At 40.5% G+C, this 20,920-nt stretch overlaps 2 protein-coding genes and 1 pseudogene across 2 annotated transcripts; all 3 read left to right on the top strand.

The window, feature by feature from the left end:
- The first annotated feature begins 1,126 nt into the window (after positions 1 to 1,126).
- LOC146763605 (3'-5' RNA helicase YTHDC2-like) lies at positions 1,127 to 2,566 on the top strand. The gene is made up of 4 exons (XM_085568165.1): positions 1,127 to 1,696; positions 1,773 to 1,860; positions 1,960 to 2,040; positions 2,480 to 2,566. The coding sequence occupies exons 1-4, from the start codon at positions 1,551 to 1,553 to the stop codon at positions 2,564 to 2,566; spliced, it is 402 nt and encodes a 133-aa protein (XP_085424291.1). The 5' UTR covers positions 1,127 to 1,550.
- Positions 2,567 to 3,505: 939 nt separating this feature from the next.
- LOC144248308 (3'-5' RNA helicase YTHDC2-like) lies at positions 3,506 to 12,979 on the top strand. Its single transcript, XM_085568160.1, has 9 exons — positions 3,506 to 3,589; positions 3,727 to 3,846; positions 4,200 to 4,472; positions 4,966 to 5,092; positions 5,536 to 5,741; positions 7,034 to 7,229; positions 8,336 to 8,445; positions 9,874 to 10,163; positions 10,559 to 12,979. The coding sequence occupies exons 1-9, from the start codon at positions 3,545 to 3,547 to the stop codon at positions 10,827 to 10,829; spliced, it is 1,638 nt and encodes a 545-aa protein (XP_085424286.1). The 5' UTR covers positions 3,506 to 3,544; the 3' UTR covers positions 10,830 to 12,979.
- LOC146763604 (uncharacterized) lies at positions 11,799 to 14,359 on the top strand (annotated as a pseudogene).
- Positions 14,360 to 20,920: the final 6,561 nt, after the last annotated feature.

The raw sequence follows: 20,920 nt of genomic DNA, 5'->3' as shown, positions 1-20,920 counted from the left end.
GTTAAAAGGGTGAACTGCATAGTGAGGACAGCTTCTGAAAGACATGAAATAGCCAGATGTTATGCCTGGGGTGTGACTTTTTGAGATGACTTCAAGGATACTGCAAACAGGCAGGTCTGATCTCTGCACCATTTTTAAAGGAATGGCACCTTCTTCCTCCTCACTTCCTTGAGCATGTTTGCTCCTGTGTAAAACTGACATTCTATTGTGGTAAAGAACTGTAGTCACCTAAAAGTCAGCTGTTAACACCTATTCAAGCACTTTCAAATGGGAAGTTGCAGATCCAGCAATAACAGTACTGATGTCAATACAGAAATGGGTACAAAAGTCTGATGTCAATTGCCTCTCCTGATGTGCTCTTCATATGCATCTTTTGAAGTGAAAAGTCTAATAAAAATACTTGTGCAACTATTTCAGGATGGCTGTGGACTGGGCTAGGCACTTTGGACAGACAGAGGTTGTTCATCTGTTGGAATCCTACAGGTAAGCTGTAACTGTTTTGCAGAATGAGTTGTATATGATATACAAAGAGTTGTGATGGGAAATTTGAGATTTGTGTTCTTCTAATCAGAACAGGTTTTAGCTTTTCATGCTCTAAAATCTGGACTTAATAGCAATACCTTTTTTTAAGAATAGGAGTATTTCAAAAAATAAACAGCAAAAAAGTTTGTACTCAATAGCATATTGTTTATGCTTGCACAACTTGCTAATTCTATACTATGTACCATTTTCTTTTCACATGCTTATTTTGGAAACAAATCTGTAATGTGTTTTTATCTATATTTTTTATATGCAATAGGCATATTAAAGAAAATTTGCAGAAGTAATGTGTACACTAGGCCATTCAAGAATGATTTTCTGATTAACTTACAGTTATCATACTTGTGGTAGTGTTTTGTAAAGATTATCTCTACTATAATTTCTTTTAGTGTAGTTTCTGCTAGTGGGAAATTTTTGGAGAAGACGTATCTCTCAAATATTTTTACTTGAACAGATAAACGAGAAGTATCTTTATACTTTGCTTATGGTTGTGTTTCAATGAAGTTGAAGAAAACTAAAGTTAACACTAATAAATAAAGTGGCATCCTTCATTGGGTTAACATTGGAATTGGTAAACAGTAATAGTATGGTGATTCCCTTCTGCTACACTTTAACATCAGAATTCAAGACCAACAGTCATGTTGGTCTCGGTCTAAGTTTGAGTTGATGGCTCAATGCAAACCCGAAGGGGCAGCCTTGATTCTGGTGTATTTTCCTGTTACAGCGCTTCATTTGGATTTGGAAACATGGATGAAAGTTCCAGTTCCCTGGTCCAAAAAAGTGCTAGTGACCTTAGTGCAGAGGACAGAGAGCTACTGACAGCTTACCATCACAGTTTTGATGATGAAAAAGTGGATCTGGATCTGATAATGCACTTACTTCACAGCATCTGTCATAGTTCTGATGCAGGTAGGTAAATACCTAACCAGTGGTTGTGGATTTGACTTCTGATAATCATGCTCTTTTTTCAGCAATCCACAGATGTTAAAACCTTCTGAGTGCTATTCGACATGTATTTGAATTTTCTGTTTAACTTTGCAAACCCACTTCCTTTTTTAGGAGCAATTTTAATATTTCTTCCTGGGCATGATGAGATAGTGAGCCTGAGGGACCGCATTGTTTTGGATGACAAGAGATTTTCTGATAATGCTCACAGGTAAAACCTTTAGTTACTGTGGCTTTTCATTGCTTCTTTTAAGGATCCTTAAAATGTTCCTTTTGTCTTGCATTAGATACCAAGTTTTCGTGCTTCATTCAAGTATGCAGACTTTGGACCAGAAGAAAGTGCTTGAAAGTCCACCTTTTGGCATCCGCAAAATTGCAAGTATTAGAGGACTTTTTCCAATGCCACAATGACCTATTTTGCCATTGCTTTTGCAGTTATTATAGTTTTGGTGGTTTTGGGTTTTTTCTTTGCAGATTCTTTCTACTAATATTGCAGAAACCAGCATAACAGTCAATGATGTGGTGTTTGTCATTGACTCAGGCAAGGTGAAAGAGGTAGGACTGCCTTAAATTTTCCTAGTGTGATTCTAAAACACACAGTGTATAAATTTTGGAGAACTTTTTTTTTTTTTAATTACTTTACAGTAAAGTGAGAAAAAGCTTTTACTAGCTGAGAGCTAGTGCCTGTCAGGCAACAGTCCTTTCTGAAAGGCTTCAACATGAATTTGTTTTAAGACAAATACTGTAAGCTATCCGTCTAAAAAACCTTGAAAATCTTGAATTTCAAAACTTGTGGAGCATTAAGATACTAGAAAGGAGATACCCTCATTAATTCACTTGAAATTGAGAAGGTACCTTTGTCTCAGAAGCTGCTGTATATATTACTATTTCATACTTTTTAGAAAACTCCTGTTGGTAATCTAACTAACTAGTAACTTGTATTTCATGTACCCTATTGAGTTTTCAGTTTGTATTCCTTTCTTTGTTTTTCTAGAAGTCTTTTGATGCACTGAGTTGTGCTACAGTGCTAAAAATGGGGTGGATTTCAAAAGCCAGTGCTATCCAGAGAAAAGGCAGGTAATAAATGCCTCATAGTGGTTCCCATTTTGCAGATATGCACAGTCCTTTATGTTTAGAATAAACCACACAACATAGTAATTGTTTCTGGCCTATTCCGGTGTTGTGTTGCATAGAGGCCAACACTGGTTCTCTGCAGACGAGTAGGCGTCAGCATGTATTTCCTTGGAATAATCTCCCAAGTTGTAGAAAAGTGATGCTCAGGCATTTCCCAAAGGTCTGGGTTGTTTTCCCCCCATTAATTTGTTCTCCTTCCTCTTTCTCCCACGTAGCACCCGCAGTCACAATGTTTTCACATCATGTCTATGGGCAGAGGACTGCCTATTTCACTTTCTCCAAGCTATCCATGACTTAACAGGCCATGATTATATTCTTCCCAGCACTGTGGGGGAGGGCTCAGAAGTTTATGTAGCAACAAATGCCTGTTTAATCAATCATATTGGCATTAAGCTGCATGTATGCACATAGATGTATATGACTGAGAGAATTTGCTCATTCCTCCCTCATTCACTCACAAGTTACTTCATCTTTATTCTACCTTTTACTCCAAGGATAACTTCTGTTTAGGGGATGTGAGGGGAAGCAAGAAAGTTTGCAACTGGTTCCTTACAACAAAGGATGATTGAGATTTGGACTGGTCTTAGGTTAGCAAAAAACCCACAGCACTTTACATTAGAAAAGCCTTGTTTTTCTTTCTCCAGATTTCTCAGTGTTGGGTTAAAATTACAGTAAAAAATTGCCACACTCTCAAAAATAATTAATGATTAGGAAATTCTCATGTTGCATGTGACCTAACAACACTTTCTTCATGGTAGTGCCTCTTCTTTTCCATTCTGAGTTTCTGTGTCTGTTTGTTGGCTTTTGGTTTTGTTTTTAGAAAGAAATCCTCATTTTCACAACTTCCCATATTTTATTTTCAAGGGCTGGGCGCTGTCAGCCTGGGGTCTGCTTTCATCTCTTCAGCAGGCTCTGATTTCAGAATATGTTGGAATTTCAATCTCCAGAACTTCTAAGACTGCCGCTTCAGGTGCATGTTCAGTTAGAAACTATAACTTTAAAAAATACAATGTCCTCAAACCATACTACTAATTGCAACAAATCATGTGTTTGGCGGCTGCTTCCAAATCTTGGTAATCTTTTTTTGTTCTGCCTTTTACCTTGCAGAAGATCTGTTTGTACACAAAAATTCTGGCTCCAATTAATTGTCCAATTGTAGACTTTCTTATGAAAGCTCCTGATCCTCCGCCTGCTGTAACTGTGAGAAATGCTGTGCATATGCTTAAGGTCAGAAAAGGAATAAGTTTAGATGGTAATTGTGTTTGATCCCAAATTTGTGGTGTAGCAGTTTACTGACTTCAGTTTGTACTGAAGCTGTTTTTAATTACTTAAGGATGTTTTGAAGTTTTGCTTGTTGTCTGTTTTCATTTTGTGTGTGGGGATGTGTTTTTCCATGTCAAGGGAAGAGAGTGCTTCAAAGTCTTGTCTCTGTTAATAGTCTGACTTGCTTCTTCAGTGTTTGGAAACAAGTCTAGTTAAAGTCCATTATTCACATCCTTTTTGCTTTCACTGTAAATTGATTTTGTCCACTGTACCCATCCTCCTCTCCTTTATTTGTTTGTTTGTTTGTTTATGAACAGACCATAGATGCCCTGGACCCTTGGGAAGATCTCACTGAGCTTGGTTATCAGCTGACTGAATTACCTGTAGAGCCACACCTCGGTAAAATGGTGTTGTATGCTGTAGTTCTGAAGTGCCTGGATCCTGTTCTGACCATTGCCTGTGCTCTTGCCTGCCAAGACCCTTTTGTGCTGCCCACGCTGGCCTCCCAAAAGCGTGCAGCCGTGCTGTGCAGGAAGCGTTTTGCTGCCGGGACGTTCAGTGACCACATGGCCCTGCTCAGGGCTTTCCAGGTAGTCTTTCATTTCAGAGAGTACTAATCACAGCACATCACCCAAGCAAAATGCAGATGTACCAGTTGGATGTAGAGTGGCGGACTGTGATTAAGTCCTCAGAGAAGACTTTCTTTTTGCCTAGTGCCTTTCCTGTGTACTGGACTCATAAATTTGTGAGGGAACCCTTTTTGTAGTATGTTTTGTTTCAAACCCTAGAAAATTTTGAATGTTTCAACAATGTGCCTCTTTGCATCCTACTACACTGAACTTTGAATCATGATCTTAATGTAATGATCTTTATTTATTGTTTTAATTTGACATAATCATCACTGGAGTGAGCACATAAAGAGAATCTAATTGTTGAACAGAAAAAATAATCTGGTTTGATACATTAACTTTTAGAGTGGGTTTTGCATTCATTTTATTGACATAAATGTAATCTTTAAAAAAACACCTGCAGTTTTTAGTTTAAGTCCTTCAAATTAATAGGCAAATGTAAAAACATTTTCAGGCATGGCAGAAGGCACGCAGTGACGGATGGGAGAGAGCCTTCTGTGAAAAGAACTTCCTGTCCCGAGCCACAATGGAAATCATTGCAGGAATGAGAACACAGGTGCTTGGCCAGCTTAGAGCCTCAGGTAGAGAAGTTGGAAACAATTTTAACGTTGTTTTAAAGTCAAGCATATAGAAATTGTAACAAAAATCATGTTCACTGGTGTAATTTTCCTTAATTTGAAATACACTGTCATGCACACATTCATGCAGGGTATGGTGCAGATGAGGAATTGTGGCTGATCAAACTGAAAGCACCTTCATCTCCACATGCCACTGCGTTTCATGTTTTAATGAATTATTCCCATAGGAAATGTCTTTATATTGTAGAAAATAGTGGTATTCTGTGTCAGTATGAAACCCCTTATCAGGAAGGATTTCAGCGTAATGGTTTCTTCTTGGTGCTGTTAAGGTTGGCAGTGGTGAAAAATGCAACAAAGAAGTCATTTATTTCACCTTTTGTTTCTGACTCCTTTTGAGAGCCAAACACAAGGTAACATGGCACTGTTTTGTCTCTTTCATTTGTCAGGTTTTGTGAGAGCCAGAGGAGGAGCTGATATTAGAGATGTTAATACTAACTCTGAGAACTGGGCTGTAATTAAAGGTGCCTTAGTGGCTGGGATGTATCCCAATCTTGTGCATGTAGACAGAGACAGCCTGGTGTTGACGGAACCAAAAGAGAAGAAAGTGCGATTTCATCCTACCTCTGTTCTTGGTCAGTCTCAATATAAAAAGGTAAAGACACTTTGAATTAATAGTTCAAAAAAAAGGGCACTAAAGTCTGTCACGTGTTTTAGAAATGTCTTTTCCTGTTTGTCAGTACTTCAAAAGCAGTATAGGCATTTAACACTACAGCTTTAGAAAATACTGTTCTACCCAGCTGATAGAATTGGAGTTGATTCATTTTTCTGTCGTTTCAGTTAGTCCTTTCTCTAGATGGAAAAGGCAAAAAGGCAAAAAAACTGCCCTGCTATAAAATTGTTTTAAAGATATAATGATCCCTATTCTTAAAAGCAAGTTTTTCTCTGAAACTCATTTTTAACATTTCTTTTTAAAACAACATATTTTGTTTTACCATGGTAGGATAATTGATGATTCTGGTTGAATTCTCACACTTTTTTATGTGCATGTGCGGCTTTCGGGGGGTTCTCGCTGCTGTCCCCCGTCCCTCCCCGGCCCCCCGGGACCCTCCGGCTAGCTGTCCCCTCCGGGGCCGGGGTTTTCCGCGGTCCCGCTGCCCTGGGCTCACCAGGCAGGGCTGGGTCAGCACGGTCCGAGCGGCAGCGTTGCCTCAGTCGCCGCTAGGATTCGAGATAAAGAGACCAAGAGAGACCAATGGTATGCTTGTCCAGAGAGGTTGTATTGCCTGAACGGTTGCAGGGACCAAAAGCCCCGGGCTATTGCCCAGATACAGTTTTATACAGCAGAATTAAGAGTTAAGGTCTAAACAATAGAGACAGTTTTCATCTTAGGCACATCAGAACCGCCCCAGGGGCCAGGTCCAATGGGAACTGCTCAGGGGTGGGGAGAAAGGGGGTTTAGAGAGGAATGCTGAAGCAGGACTTTCCTGAAACAATGGAGCATACATAAATGTATCTTTTCCCTCAGTTTCTCATTTCCAGGGCCTTTCTAAAACAATGGGGCATACATAAATGTATCTTTTTCCTCTGTTTACCATTCCCAAGGCCTTTCTAAAACCTTCCTCCACACTACCATGCCAGCATGATAGCAACATGCATATATATTTTTATATGTATATAATTGTACATGTATTTAATTCTCAAAATACAGAATCATAGAATGGTTTGTGTTGGAAGGGACCTTAAAGCTTATCTCATTCCAGCCCCTGCCATGGGCAGGGACACCTTCCACTAGTCCAGGTTGCTCAGAGCTCCACCCAGCCTGGCCTTGGGCACTGCCAGGTTGAGGCACCCACAGTGTCTCCGGATAAAATGAGAAATACGTTCAAATTTACATTAATTACAGGTAGAGGGTACAATAGCCTGGTTTTACCTGCTCTTCCACAGATTGCCCCAGCAAATGGACAAGCTGCAGCCATCCAGGCCCTCCCCACAGACTGGCTTATATATGATGAAATGACGAGAGCTCACAAGACAGCAAACATCAGGTGCTGCTCTGTTGTGACACCTGTCACCGTGGCCCTCTTCTGTGGACCAGCCAGACTGCAAAGTAATGCCTTGCAGGCATCTTCATCCTTTCAAGGTACACTGGAGTCTGGATTTGGGATGTTTCCATTGGTATACATCAGCGTGTGACATGCAGAGCTTATTTTTCAGTAATATTTAATACATATATTGGCTGATTCTGGAAACAGCGCTGTTATAATTCCTGTAGCTATTCAGGAAGAGTTTGTTGGTTCTGTAACAAATCTCTCCATTTTGGGATTCCTTACCTATTCAAGTCCATAAATTACACAGTCGTAGGGTCTCAGAAACTGCAGTATAGTTTGTAAGGAAAGAATGCAGCCACAATATCTAATGAGAACTGTAGTATTGGTACTGAGAAGTGTAGTATGCATGTTCTCTTTCTGCAGACTACTTTATTTGAATCATTGAACCAGATTATTCAAACAGAATAATTTAGAAACAATCAGTATGGCAAACAAGTCATGTTGCTTCTAGCTAACACATACATTTTCAAGATATGTTCTACTGATAATTTTTAATTTCAGTTAACTGTACTATTAACTGTAAGTAATAGAGAATATATTTACATTTCCTTCTTTTTTTCTCATTTAAATTGAGTCCTGTTGGAATGGAAGCAAAAATAACTGCTTCTAGTTGTCATAGTTTGAATCAAACTAAAAGTCCAACTTATTTCTAAAGCTTTCCTGTCTTGCTTTTAAACTGTGAACCTTAGAGTAGTACTCATGCTGACTGAATTGCACTTAAGAAAAATAAAGAATCCTAATTAATAGCCATACATATTTTTTTTTCTTACTGGGTCTTTAAATCTGCTGTTTTACTAGGAAATAGAGGCATGTGTGATTTTGCCAACAGCTTTAGGCAAAAGTTGTATAGTGGCCTGTGAAAACTGGTGAAGGTACATGAGTTGGGTCACATCATATCAATCCATGTTTTTACATAGTAGGACCTTCAGCAGGTCTGGCTACTTGATTGCTGCTATCTGGAGCAAAGACTTTGCAGTGTATTTGCAGAAAAGAAGAGGTAGTTTTACAAATGTTTACATTTAAAGTCAATTTTAGAAGGAAAAATATTGCTGGTAATATAGTAGTATGCGGGTTTTTGTATAGAAATAATAGTAGAAAAAATATGGAAATTCTGATGAACCTTTTGTCTTTAATTCAGGGGGAGGGGTATCTAATGATAGCAGCGACAGTGAGATGGAGGACAGGACGTCTGCTGATCTGGCACTGCTGAAGCTGGATGAATGGCTCCATCTTAAACTGGACCCTGAAGTAAGAAATTACTCCTGGGTTTGCTTCATGTAGAGGAATTGTAAAAAGATGTGAAAAGGTTTTTGTAACATTTGAGTAGCCAAGAATTTTCTCCAAGAATGTCATGGTCCATTTAGGTCTCTCGAACTAGGTACTCTGTGATTTAACCTTTACTTCACAAGCTCATTAAGAATTAAACGGCTTCAATCCCCTTTGGCACAGAGTTGTCTGTTGCATGAATTTGTGTATTCAAAATCCAAGTTGCAGTGTTTGATCACCTGTCACCCATACCTTTCTCTTCTTTTACCTGTCAGAAGAAAGAAAGAGAATAGTCACCTAAGTCAACAGTGAGAGTGCTCATCCCTCTTCCTCCATATTGGTGTGGGTGTCCTGTCTCTCACAAAAGGGAGCAGGAAAGCCTCAGCAATCCAGATGCTGTTGGGTCTGTTTCAAAAACTTTCTGGGTAATATGATGTTTTATATCTGAGCTTGGCAGTTTTGTCCCTTTCCACAAGTCAGCAGATTCTGAAGAGACTGGCAGACAAAAAATGATGACTGCAAGGGACAGCAAGCTGCAGGTGACAGTGACAGCATAAGGGCCCTTCTGCTCCTTCTGGCCTCCTGTCCTGCCTGCATGGTGCTCCATCAGGCCATAGCACAAGCTGGGATAAGCTAAAATCTGGACAGGAGCTGAGAGAACAGTCACATTGGCATATTGTGTTCTTCTTTCTCTGAGAGGATAACCAAAATCAGATCAAAAAAGGAGCACTTGAAGCTGAAGTTGCTGAGAGAAAGTTGCTGTCAGATTTTGGAAGGATACATTTCAAATCCTCTTTGAAATAGAAGTCTTTATGTCATTGAGGAGCTGTGGCTGCAGTTTATGGGTCATGAAACACACAACTTTACCAACTCTAATAATAATACTCTCTCTCCTAGTCATGTCCAGAAGAGTGATTTTTAAAAATTTATCGTAATGGAAGCGTTTCTGGTAGCAGAATTAGACAATAGTCTTCTGAATTTAGTCATCACATTTGACCAGGTGTCGATGTAAGAAAAATATCACTTAGAGCTCTTTTCCATCAACTATACTGAAGAGTGCATGAGTAGAGACTGATTTGAGAGGAAGGGCATAAAGCATGAAAGGATTGAGTTTTCTTGAAAGATAAGAAGGAAAAAAAAAGTCTGTGGAATTACAATACAAAGCTAAGTTTAGTACAGAGCTAAATGAAATGTTTCCAAAATGACCTTGTACCCAAGGAAAAGAAAGCAAATTAACATCATAGTTTAAATATGGATTATTCCCCTTCCCCAAGACCTTAGTCTTGCCTTCAATTCTGGGCTCTGTTTATATTGGAATGCCAGGTGTTGCTTGATAGGGAAAAGACAGGGTTCTCTTACCTGTGTGATCTAATTTTCATCAGTATTTAACAGAATTGGAATTCATTGCAGGCTGCTGGTATGCTGCTGCAGCTCAGGCAGAAGTGGCACAGCTTGTTTCTGCGTCGTATGCGAGCTCCTTCTAAGCTGTGGTCTCAGGTTGATGAAACAACTGTAAGAGCAATTACAGCTGTTCTGAGTGCTGAAGAACAGTCTGCAGGTCTGCAGCAGCCTTCAGGAATTGGCCAGAGACCAAGGCCTGTGACTTGTGAAGAACTTCCTTTGGCATCTACATGGAAGTCAACCAGCAGCAGAAAAAGCTCAACAGAAACAGAATTGTCTGACTCCTCTCATGCTGAAAAGTAAGATGCTGAGGTCTTCTGCTTACTGTAGGTTGCAGTTTATGTATACAAGTATCACTTAAGTTTCTGCTAGTAATAGGTGAAAACAGTGGAAGTACATTTGGAAGGTGTTATACTGTTGTATGCTGCATTGTAATCCCAAAGAGAAGTATTTCATACCTGGGGCTGCTGTTTGAGAGAGCAGTCAGGAATATTGTCCATGAATTGTGATGTTTGAGAAGTAGCAGAAGAAGTTTAACAGTAGCATTAAAAAGCAATGAATGGTCAGTATGAGTTTTTAGTTAGGTTTAATAGATGTTGTAGTTGCTGTAATACATGTGGTCATGCTGTAGGTGGACAGGTCGATGTAAATTGTTCAGTGACTGCTTGTGAAACTCAAGGTATGTCCTTTGTAGGGTTTCAGTGAAATCTTCTTCTCCTGCACTCCACCAGCCAAAGAAGTACAAAGAAAAAGACATTTTGCTCTCCGGACAATCCTCAGATGACAGATCAGCTCAGTCCTCAGTAAAACCTGCAGAAAGCAGTAGCTATTCCAGCCCCTGTGCTACTCCTTCTTCTCCAGTGTCTGGAAAGGTAGAGTTCTCTAACATACTACCCTGCTCTTCCAAAATAATAGAATTTCTTGCTGATATCATTCTGCAGTTAGGTATTTTACTGATAAATTAGGAATCTAACGTAGCTTTTCATTTGTAACACTGCATAATACTTCCTTCTGGAATTTAAAAATCTAGACTAAATATCCTTGTTTCACTAGTTTAATACAGCAAAAATAATTTATGGACTGCTGAGGTAAAGCTATCCAAAGTAGAAAAAATGAGATTTAAAAAAAATCCCAAACTTGTTCTAATAAACGTGTAAGTTTTTTTCAACTAAATGAGTATATTATATACATACTTCTGAAGTTTTTGGATTCTGCCTTTTTCTGCATTCATAATAGATTTTCAGTATCAATACTGATTCTGTCTTACCTGCCTTACTAGGACTGATTTTTGTGATGGTTATTTTAACAAAGCACACATTTTTAATGAGATTACTGTGACAGTTGTCCCTATATACTTGAATAGTAGACTGCAGTAACACAAAGGAGATCATTCAGAGGAAACTTCATGGACTCATTGGAGGATGTAGTAATACCTCTTGAATCTTTCAGCTTTTAAATTAAGACAGCGTAAAAGGAAGAAAACATGTTTCCCGAATATAGAAATGCGAGTAGTGTGCTGTAGGCTACACTCTAGGATGATGAATTTTGGTGTCATCTCAAGGTCTGTCAGATTTTAACCAATTCTAATTAATCACTAGGCTTTTTAATCCTATTCTGCTTCCTGCCCCCTATTCTTGTTTCCTGCCCCTCATGGATGAATTACTGTGGAAGGGGCTAACAGCAGGCCTGTTAGCTAAAGGAGCAAAAAGAAGCTGAGAGGCAAGAAGCTGATCAAGAGCTCTCTCCAAGGCTGCTACCAAGGAGGCTGAGAGAAGAACTGGAGAAAGATAAGGAGAGAACTGCAGCTGGATAAAGCATTTTCAGAAAGTTAACTAAAGTCACTGTTACTGTTCACCAGTGGTGTTATGTTGATTTTTTGTGGCCAACAGTTGGGGTAGAAGAAGTATAAACAATTAGAAAGTTTATAAAAGGTCATGTTCGATAATAAAGAGTTGCCATCTGAGACCGCCTGTGGTCTGTGCTTTGTGTGGCGACCGCCTCACGATGCAGTGTATATACCAGTGACAGCTGGTGCCCACCGCGTGGAGCAGCAGCCTGAGCAGCGTGGTCGGTCTGGAGCCACGCGGGGTCCCAGCGACTGGCAGCCCTGACCCGCTGGGGAGTAGCGGGGGAGGCGGCGCTGGTGCAGCTGAGAGTGGCGGGTGGAAGCCACAGGCAAGTCCAGACCTGATTTTCTCCTATCAACACACCTGGAAGCAGGTGGGGCACCAACTAGTGATAATGGGAGATAAATCTAAAGAGGAAGAGACTGTTTTGGCTACATAGAAAGCTTTGTTAAGAAATAAGGGAATTACTACTTCAGACTATGCCCTTTGTAGTATATTGCTGTGGGCTAGATCATAGGATTTTGCTACTGATCCTGACACAGCATTTAGTGTTAAAGGTTGGAAAAAAAGTCAGGAACAAGCTGTGGGAAGTCACCTGAGCGGGAGATAAAACTATTGTCAATCTAGTTGTTACTTGGAGATCGCCTTTTGAGGCATTAAAGGAATGGAAAACAGCGGGAACAAGCAGAGTACAAGGTGGATGAAGATTTGGGGTTGATAAAGTAGTCTGATGGGAGGGATGAGTCAGATGGGGCCTCTGATGGGGAACTTGTTGCATACATCCTTGAAGAAAGTGCAGGTGCCCATGGAAGTTACCAGGCAGGCTACCAAAGCTTCCAGGAAAGTTGCCAGAGCTTCTGGGCTGGATGCTGAAGCTTTTGGGAAAGCTGCTAAGGCTTCTGGGCAGACTGACAGAGTATCTCCTTCTCAGACTCCTAAGCCTCTTTATCTCACCTGCACAGCAGCTTTCAGCGGTGCCTCTATACACTGCACCACTGCGCCAGTTAGCGGAAATGTCTTTGGCAGAGAGACAAACCCAGCTGTCTGCCCCCTGCTCTCCTCTGACGCTGTTGAGGCAGGATGGGAATGAACAGACTTTGTTCAGAAGGCTGAGACTATAACTGATTTATTTCAAAATACATCACTCTTTTATACAGAGCTTTGTGCAGACCAACTCTATTGGTCCTGAAGTGAAAACATGTCACCCTATTGGTGTGCAGTGGATGACGTACAGTAGTAAAACCTAATTATAAACAATGTGAACAAGAGAGATAAAGAACTTACATTCTTTCTCAACACTTTCTCAAGCTTCTACCTGGTTAGAAATTTATGGTTTTTCTTTGAATCTAAGACCTACACCCCTCCACTCTAGCCCAGCCATTTGCCGCCCGCCCCCCTCTGAGCTGCATGAACAGTTTGCAAGGTCGTATCCTCCACTGCTGGACAGTGACAGCAAATCAAGTGAAGAGTCACCCGCAGTAACACCTGAGGTGGGGCAGGGAACTGTTGGCAGTTCAGCTTCTAAGAGATCTAGCCCTACTGCCCCATGGACTTTGCCTCTGTGTCAAGTAACTGTGCTTCCATGACAGCCTCAGAAGTTTTGGGAATTTCTTAGGAAGAAAGCAGCTGAATAAAAAAATTGGGACCTAATAGAAAGATTTGGTGCCCCAAAAGTACCTCAGGAGGAGAGTGTTAAGGCAAATGTTGCCTGTGATAATCCTATGGCTTTTCCAGTTTTTAATGCAGTTCCTGGAATAGGGCAGGATGACAGTCATCATGTCTTTGCCTGGAAGGTTGTGCAAGATCTCCAATTGAAAGTGGCTCAGTTTGGTATTAATTCCTCAGAGGTAATGCAATTAATACATGTAATTAATGCAGTATGCTTGTACCTTATGACATCATGCATCTTGCTACAGTTTTATTCCAACCAGTACAGTATGGTGTGTTTCAAGAAACTCAGAGGTGAGTGGCTGAGCTCACAGCTTTAACAAATATGCAGCTGCCTCAACACGACTCGTCATGCTGTGGGTGTTGATGCCTTATTGGGCACTGGGCCTTTTGCTAACCCAGATTTGCAGGCAAGGTGGGATCCTTCAATTTTGACACAAGCTCGGCAAATAGGCATGAGTGCTTTAATTAAAACAATGGAAATGGCAGCTCCAAAACAGAGATATGTTACTATACAACAAGGGATGAGAGAACCATTTTTGCAGTTTGTGGAAAAGCTTGCTGCAGCTATTGAAAAACAGGTAGATAATGAACCTTTGTGACATAGATTGTGTATAGAATTGGTGAAAGAAAGTGCAGACCCAGACTGCAGAACGATTATTGACACCTTACCTGGGGAGCCCACATTGCCTGAAATGGTTACTGCTTGCTCAAAAGATGGTTCAGTAGAGCATAAAATGACAGCTCTTGCTGCAGTTCTAAGACCACCACCGAAATGCTGTAATTGTGGACAGCAAGGGCATGTAAGGGCACAGTGTAATACCCAGAAAATAACATCTAAGTCAAATGCAAGCAGCAATGTTATGTGCAATCATTGTGCTAAATTTGGGCACTGTGTAAGAGTAAGTATCATGCAAATGGTCAGCTGTTGCAGGGAAATGGGAAGAAGAACACGAAGGGGTGTGTGGGGACACAAATAACCTGACGACCATTAACAGCAATTATGGGCCTTCCCAGCACTGTAAAGCTACCCATTTGCAAACAGTATTCAGGAGCAACAAGTGGGTCCACAGGGATTGATGTACCCACCACCGACACAGTAACTATTTTGACAAAAGAAATCTGCAAATTGCCCCATGACACCTATGGCCCAATAGGACGTGGATTGAGTGCATTTCTGATAGGGATATCAAGTACTACACTTAAATGTATTCATGTGCATTTAGGACTTATTGATGTTGATTATTTAGGACAGAGTCATGCTATGATATGAATTGATGACTGCCCTATTACTATTCAGAAAGGAACTTGCATCACTCAGCTTGTAGCCTTTGTGAGTTTTGTTCCCAATACGGTAAGTACCTCAAGTGTTCCGGACTGAGAAAGTAACGGAGAACCATCCAGAAAAGACATGCATCCTCACAGCCAGTGGATATCATCCAGGGACCGTATCGGTAACAGGTTTGATTGACACTGGAGCAGATGTTACAATACTCTCGTGACTGTGTTGGCCTCAATCGTGACCTCACTCGTGCAAGTTTTGGACTTATGGGGTTGGGTGGTTCTACAACAGGTGGCTTGTCAGCCATTGTAATTCATGTGAAACATCCCGATGGCCAACAAGCTAACATCAGACCCTCAGAATTACTGGGATTTTTAATTACTATTATTACAGAATTGCTATGGATTTTTAATAGGAGCCACTGTGATGCAGGGTGGTGAATGTCCAGTTGTAGCCTTGACATGGTTAACAGATAAACCTGTCTGGGTTGATCAGTGGCCCCTTACTACTGAAACGCTTACTGCCCTGCAAGAATTAGTCACAGAACAATTGCAAGTGGGTCATATTGAAGAATCATTCGGCCCCTTGAATACCCCTTGTAATAAAAAAGAAATCAGGAAAATGGAGACTTTTACATGATTTACAGCACATAAATGCTGTAATGGCAACAATGGGAGCTTTACAACCAGGCTTTCCTACACTGACAAAACCTGGCTAAAAGATGCATTGAATCAGATATATATCACTAATACTTTCTGAAAGACTAAATATGGTCTGCAATAATTCTAAAGTTCATCAGCTGCTTACATTATTCTTAAAATGTAAAATTGTACTGCTCTCAAAAGTAAGAACCTTCCTCAAACTCCTAAGTAAAAGGTTGTTTGAAACGTATTCTTTCAAACAAGAAGTGTTTCTCAAATATTTTACAAAACCTAGTGAAAATATTATTTTCTTGCAAAATTTCACATTCCTGTACAGACCCAAGCCAATTGTGCTTAAGCAATCATAATTACTCACACTATTACTGTGTTCTTCTACGCTACAAAGTACATATTATTTAATGTCAGTAACTTCATTTTATAAGCTAAATTAATAGTTTAAGACTTTCCATTAGGAATCAAAGTGTATCTGACAGTATTTCGGAGATTGAAATGTGTGAAAATACCACAAATACATAAAATTGCAGTCCTATACAGCATGTGAACATAGTAAAATACAATGATCATGACAGTTACATTTTTCCATTCTAATCTTTTTCTGAAGCTTTGCATGTGTACCAGGTAACTGGGCTGGGCTTGGTGTATCGCTGTAGAGCCCCAGGAGCTCTGCTCCCACTCAGCTGAATGTTAGCACATGGGCACCAGCCCTGGGCAGGAGCCAGTACAGGGCCCCTCCTGCAGGAGAAAGGATCAGGCCCTGCTCTGTAACTTTCATTTTGGCCACTTCTGTGAACAGGTAAGAAAGGTCAAAATGAAACTTTTCCCAGCTATTTCCGTCTGCTTTATCTTTTTAGGTGCCAGAACTCTGGGTCACAGATGGCCTGGGTGTGTGCTGAGCAGTGCAGTCCCCATGAAGTCCTTGGTTTCCCCACAAGTTGCCATGCCTTGTTCCCAGGTGTGCCCAGCTCTGACAGGAGCAAGAGTCTGCAGCGCCGTGCCCTGCTCAGCCAGGGCTGTCTGGCACAGAGCAGCAGCAGCGCCAGCACCTTTCAATCCACTCCTTCCTTATCTTCTCCTGGGACACAGAAGCCTCTGGAAATCAGCACCACCAGTCTTCTTCCCAGCTCGGAGCAGCTCCTGCTGGCAGGCAGATGCTGCCAGTTTGACTGCTTCCAAAGGGGAATAAAGGCCGAGATGTACATGCTCAGGAGCCCTGGGCATATCCAATAAATGTGCAAACATGTGGGAGATTTGTCAGGAATTGTTTCAGCTGTTATGCCAACAGTGCCTTCTCTCCTGGTTCTGTGTGTTATAGATGAGTCATGTAACAGTTGGCTCTCACTGTTAAGAGGTAGATATTATGGGGATGTAAAAATGTATAGTGATGTTATTGTAATACATCCTCCCAGAGTCCTATTTCCCCTGCCCCTTGCAATAGCCTTGGTAGTCAGGGGTTTTGGGGAGGGCTGGCTTGTGACCAGGAGGTGTGGGTGGCGTAGCAACACCTGACCTCCAATAAGAATGTAAGAAAGGAATCTCCACCAGTGGATGGCAAAACTTTGACAAAACTTTGGAGGGGTTAAGGGTATAAAAGGCAGAGCATCCATTCTATAGATGTGCTGCTTGTAATGGTCAGAGTCTCCCAGTGCTGCAAATTTTCCTTATTCAGTCCTTTGTTAAGATTTAATAAACATTTAAATTTTTTAAAAGTAAGCGTTGTTTCTCAGAAGTGCAATGCTTTGGGCCATTTTCTTGGTCTGGTTTCCTTTGCTTGGGTCCCATCTGAGTGCTCAGTTGGGGTACAGGCTATAGGTGTTTGGTGCACTCCTTGAGTTACTCTTGGATTCCTTGAACAACAGGGTTTGGCCACAAAGTGAATTTGTGCTGCTTTGTGACAGAGAAGAACTTCCCCGGTTATTTTGCGTTTGCTGTACGGAAGGGTGGTTATTGCTCTGCATAAATTCACAGGCCAATATAGAGTGCTTGCACTGTGATGTCAGGGCATGGTTGCCATGTGGTCATGGTGACAGCAGAAGGTTGTCTTGGTGCATGGAAGGCCTCAGTGTCAGAGCAACCCTAGGGCTTGCTCAGTGCAGGAGCATCCTCCTGGTTGAGGCGCTTGTCAGTGAGAGCTGCCCACTGACAAGAGCCTTGTTTTTTCTAGTATTGGACAAATCTGCACAGCAGTGCTACAATGATTGAGCAACTTGCTGCTGCAGCTTTCACAGCTTATGGCGTTGTTTATTCTGGCTATTACCTCACTAACCTGGCACGTAAGTAGAGGTTTTCCCTGGGTGTACCCGAACCTGGCTTCTGTATGTCTTCCTGCTCTTTGTTAGTGCCTGAGTTATTTTAAAACAGAAAGAACACTAGAGTGCCACTGGTTTGGTAAAGCTCCTGTCAAGGCATCCAGGTACAAGGGGATTTCTGCAGCCACAGGGGCAGCATTTGCAAGGGAACCTGCAGGGGTTCTTTTCCCTCCACGGGAGAGTCTGAGGCAGCAGAGTCTGTCTTTTCCTCAGTTTGCTGGGACATGCAAGACAGCTTTGAAAATGTAAACTGGAGACCTTCTTGGAAGGCCTTCTAACAACTGTGCAGTATTTCCCAGAATTCAGGGAAAGCTTCTTTCTTTCTACATTTTGTCATGAAAGGATTTGACTGTCTAACTTGAGCCTTGACTGAGTGTTAAATAGTGATTCCCTTTGCAAGGAAGAGCAAACTCCAAAGCAGTGAGTGTCTGCTCCTGGAACTTGGAGCTGCTGCTGTGTTGTGTCACAATAGAGCCTGCCCCGTCAGAGTGGAATTTTGGAAAAGCTTTTCTGGGCAACTGTTTCCAGCAAGTTAATGAGAAGTTGTGCATGCATCTGATTAAAAAAAACCCTAGGTACCAGAAGGAGAGGATTTTTAAAAGAGGTGTGATGTGTTTGGTAGAACAGGAGCATTGAGTGTTAGAGAACAATTTGCATTTTCTTCATCATGTTTGTATTCATTTAATGGCTAAACAGGCCAAAGGGTAGGCATGCCCAAGAATATTATCTGGATCTCTTGCTGGTTGTATGAATGAAATGTGTCTGCTGAAGGGATGTTGTGAAAGGGAAAACTCTCTGTTCGTGGTGCTTGTTCTGTGGGTTTCACCAGCCCAGACAATTTTCTCACAGCATCTGGTTCATTTTCCCTTGCCTACTACAGGTCACCTGAAGCATGTATTCAGCGGTGCTGGTCCTAAGGTGAGTAAGAAAGGAACATTTCATGTTTGTGCTGTTTGGCAATTGCAGAGCAAGCTGTGTGCTTAGCCAGAACCAGTAGGCTGTAGAGGGCCAGGCATGCAGGCTGAAAGAAAATCCATTTTCAGGCATTCCACAACAAATACAAAGGCATAGCTGGATATTTCCTAATTTCCAACTCAGAGCCTTGAAGACCTACAAACTCAGTTTTGCAGAGAGTTGAATAAGCCCATTTTAATGAAGTCACAGCAACTTAGATTCCTATCCTTATAAAACTTCATGATACTTCCTTAGAAGATGTGGTTGTAGAATTAGAAGGACAATTTAATGCGGTATTTGCAGTCAAACGGGCAATTTTGTGGCTGGGCAGCTGCGTGGGCCAAAGGAGCCCAGGGTGCTGGTCAAGAGCAGCTGAAGGTGGCCAGCGCCTGGCCAGGTAGCCAAGAAGGCCAAGGGCATCCTGGCCTGTGTCAGCAGCAGTGGGGCAGCAGGAGCAGGGCAGTGACCGTCCCCCTGGGCTGGGCAGCGCTGCGGCCAGAGCTGGGAGTGTGTGTCCACTTTCTGCCCGGTCGGTCTGTGTCTCACAAAACAGGATGGGACCCGGACTGGTTGCAGACTTAGCATTTATTATGTCTGTATCATCCAAGCAAAAAGCCAGAGACACAGAGAAATGAACATCCATGCAAATCTAGATCAAAGGCAAGATGGCAGTTGATGCAAAGCCTTTTTCTACATATTCTTTGAACCTATAACATAAAAGAAAAGGTGCAGAGTCATTATACCCTAACCAATAAGAAAAGGACCCATGTGGGTTTAACATTACCAGAAGGACTTCTATGAACCTCAAACGATATAGAGTAATTCATTATATAAGACTGAAACTTTTTCTATTTTTGCAAAGCATATATCTAGGACTTTTGACATCTCAAACTATCACTAAGTTCTTGTTCTTTCTTGCTCCTTATGATAAATATAAATGAATTCACTTGGTTCTTATTTTCCTAGCTTCCCATGAGAAGGTTTTGAAATTTCCCAGCCTTTTTCAGCTTTATGTCTACTTTCTGGGGCCTTTTTGCACTTTCTAAAGTTTTTTACCTTTTATATATTCCTACAATTCCCCCTCTCTTTTTAAATAAACTATTTTTGACTTGTCAGTTATTTATTACTTTGTGTTCCATAGCTTTACTACTGCATATATTTATTCATGTAGGAAAAAAGTTATAAACTTTTTACATGAAGGTACTTTTGTTTTTGTTTGTTTTAAGCTCTATAATTCTAAGTTAAACCATTCTTAATGTTGGGTAAAGTTAGGTTTAGTATCTGTATTAGGTTCTGATAAATTTTGACTTTTTTAAGGCCTCAATGTAAAGGTTAAATTTGTGAGTGACTTTAATTGTTTTTGCTGAGGTTTTGTGAATTGTCTATAATTTTTTTAAATTTTTTTCTTTTGGAAAATAAAAACTTTTTTGATGAGTTTGTAATTTGTTGTGAATAATGAAGTGTATGTGGTATTAATATTAATATTCTAATAACAAGATTTTACTGAACTTGTAAAGTTCTTTTGATTAAGGAGTTAAGCTCTACTTCCTGAATAAATTGTTTAACTATGTTTCTTTATTTTTAATTGTAGATTGTAGAGTTTTTAAGTTTTTGTATATTTTTGTGAATGGATTTAGAATGATTAGACAAATTTATGTAGCACATTCTTTTGAATTCTTTTCAACTCTGTTTATGTGTTAGAAAAGAAAATTAACTGTTGTTTGATTTTGGAATTTGTTGGACACTGCTGATGTCAGTCTGCGTGTTACTGAGCGCACTGGATGTGGTATTTGTTTGTTTAGTTAATATTTAATCTTGTCTATTTGTCTTAATGTTTTTTCTGAAGCAATTGTAGGTAAGAAGAAGCTTGTTGAAATATTTTGTGGTTTTTTTTGAAAGACTGAAATTACTGCTGTAATTTTTTGGGTATATATGAATAGATCTTTTGTCTTTTCTTGTCTTTTTTGAAACTGTTTTAGTACTAGGTGTTATTACAGTGAGTGTGCTAATGTTACATGGTTTGTCTTTAGGGTATGATAGAATGTTTTGCTATGTTTTATTTCTACAAATGAACTAATAACATTTTGGTAATTTCCGTGGATATTTGTTAACTTTAGATTTTTATCTACAGTGTATGAGTAATTGCACTAAAGCCTTAAATTTTTGTATTCATAGTAAGAGTGAATAGCACTGTATTTTGGAGAATTATTTTTTTTCTAATTGTTTCTTGAAAATGTGACACGGAAATTTATTGCTAAGGAACTATGGATCTTTAATTCTTGGGGTTCTGAACTTGTTTTGAGGAGTTGTTTGGTCTAGAGGCTTTAATCCCATGTG

The sequence above is a fragment of the Lonchura striata genome, chromosome Z, assembly GCF_050655825.1.
Source record: "Lonchura striata isolate lonStrDom1 chromosome Z, ASM5065582v1, whole genome shotgun sequence".
Taxonomy (NCBI): domain Eukaryota; kingdom Metazoa; phylum Chordata; class Aves; order Passeriformes; family Estrildidae; genus Lonchura; species Lonchura striata.
Note: the sequence above shows the minus strand (reverse complement) of the source record. Positions and strands in the feature narration are given on the sequence as shown.

Bases quoted from the DNA above. Each gene is read 5' to 3' on its own strand.
- LOC146763605 (XM_085568165.1), top strand. From the start codon at position 1,551: ATGTATTTGAATTTTCTGTTTAACTTTGCAAACCCACTTCCTTTTTTA. The intron at 1,861-1,959 runs GCAAGTATTAGA...TTTTCTTTGCAG, and splicing joins CTTTTGGCATCCGCAAAATT to ATTCTTTCTACTAATATTGC. The intron at 2,041-2,479 runs GTAGGACTGCCT...TTGTTTTTCTAG, and splicing joins ACTCAGGCAAGGTGAAAGAG to AAGTCTTTTGATGCACTGAG.
- LOC144248308 (XM_085568160.1), top strand. From the start codon at position 3,545: ATGTTGGAATTTCAATCTCCAGAACTTCTAAGACTGCCGCTTCAG. The intron at 5,093-5,535 runs GTAGAGAAGTTG...TTCATTTGTCAG, and splicing joins TGGCCAGCTTAGAGCCTCAG to GTTTTGTGAGAGCCAGAGGA. The intron at 5,742-7,033 runs GTAAAGACACTT...GCTCTTCCACAG, and splicing joins GTCAGTCTCAATATAAAAAG to ATTGCCCCAGCAAATGGACA.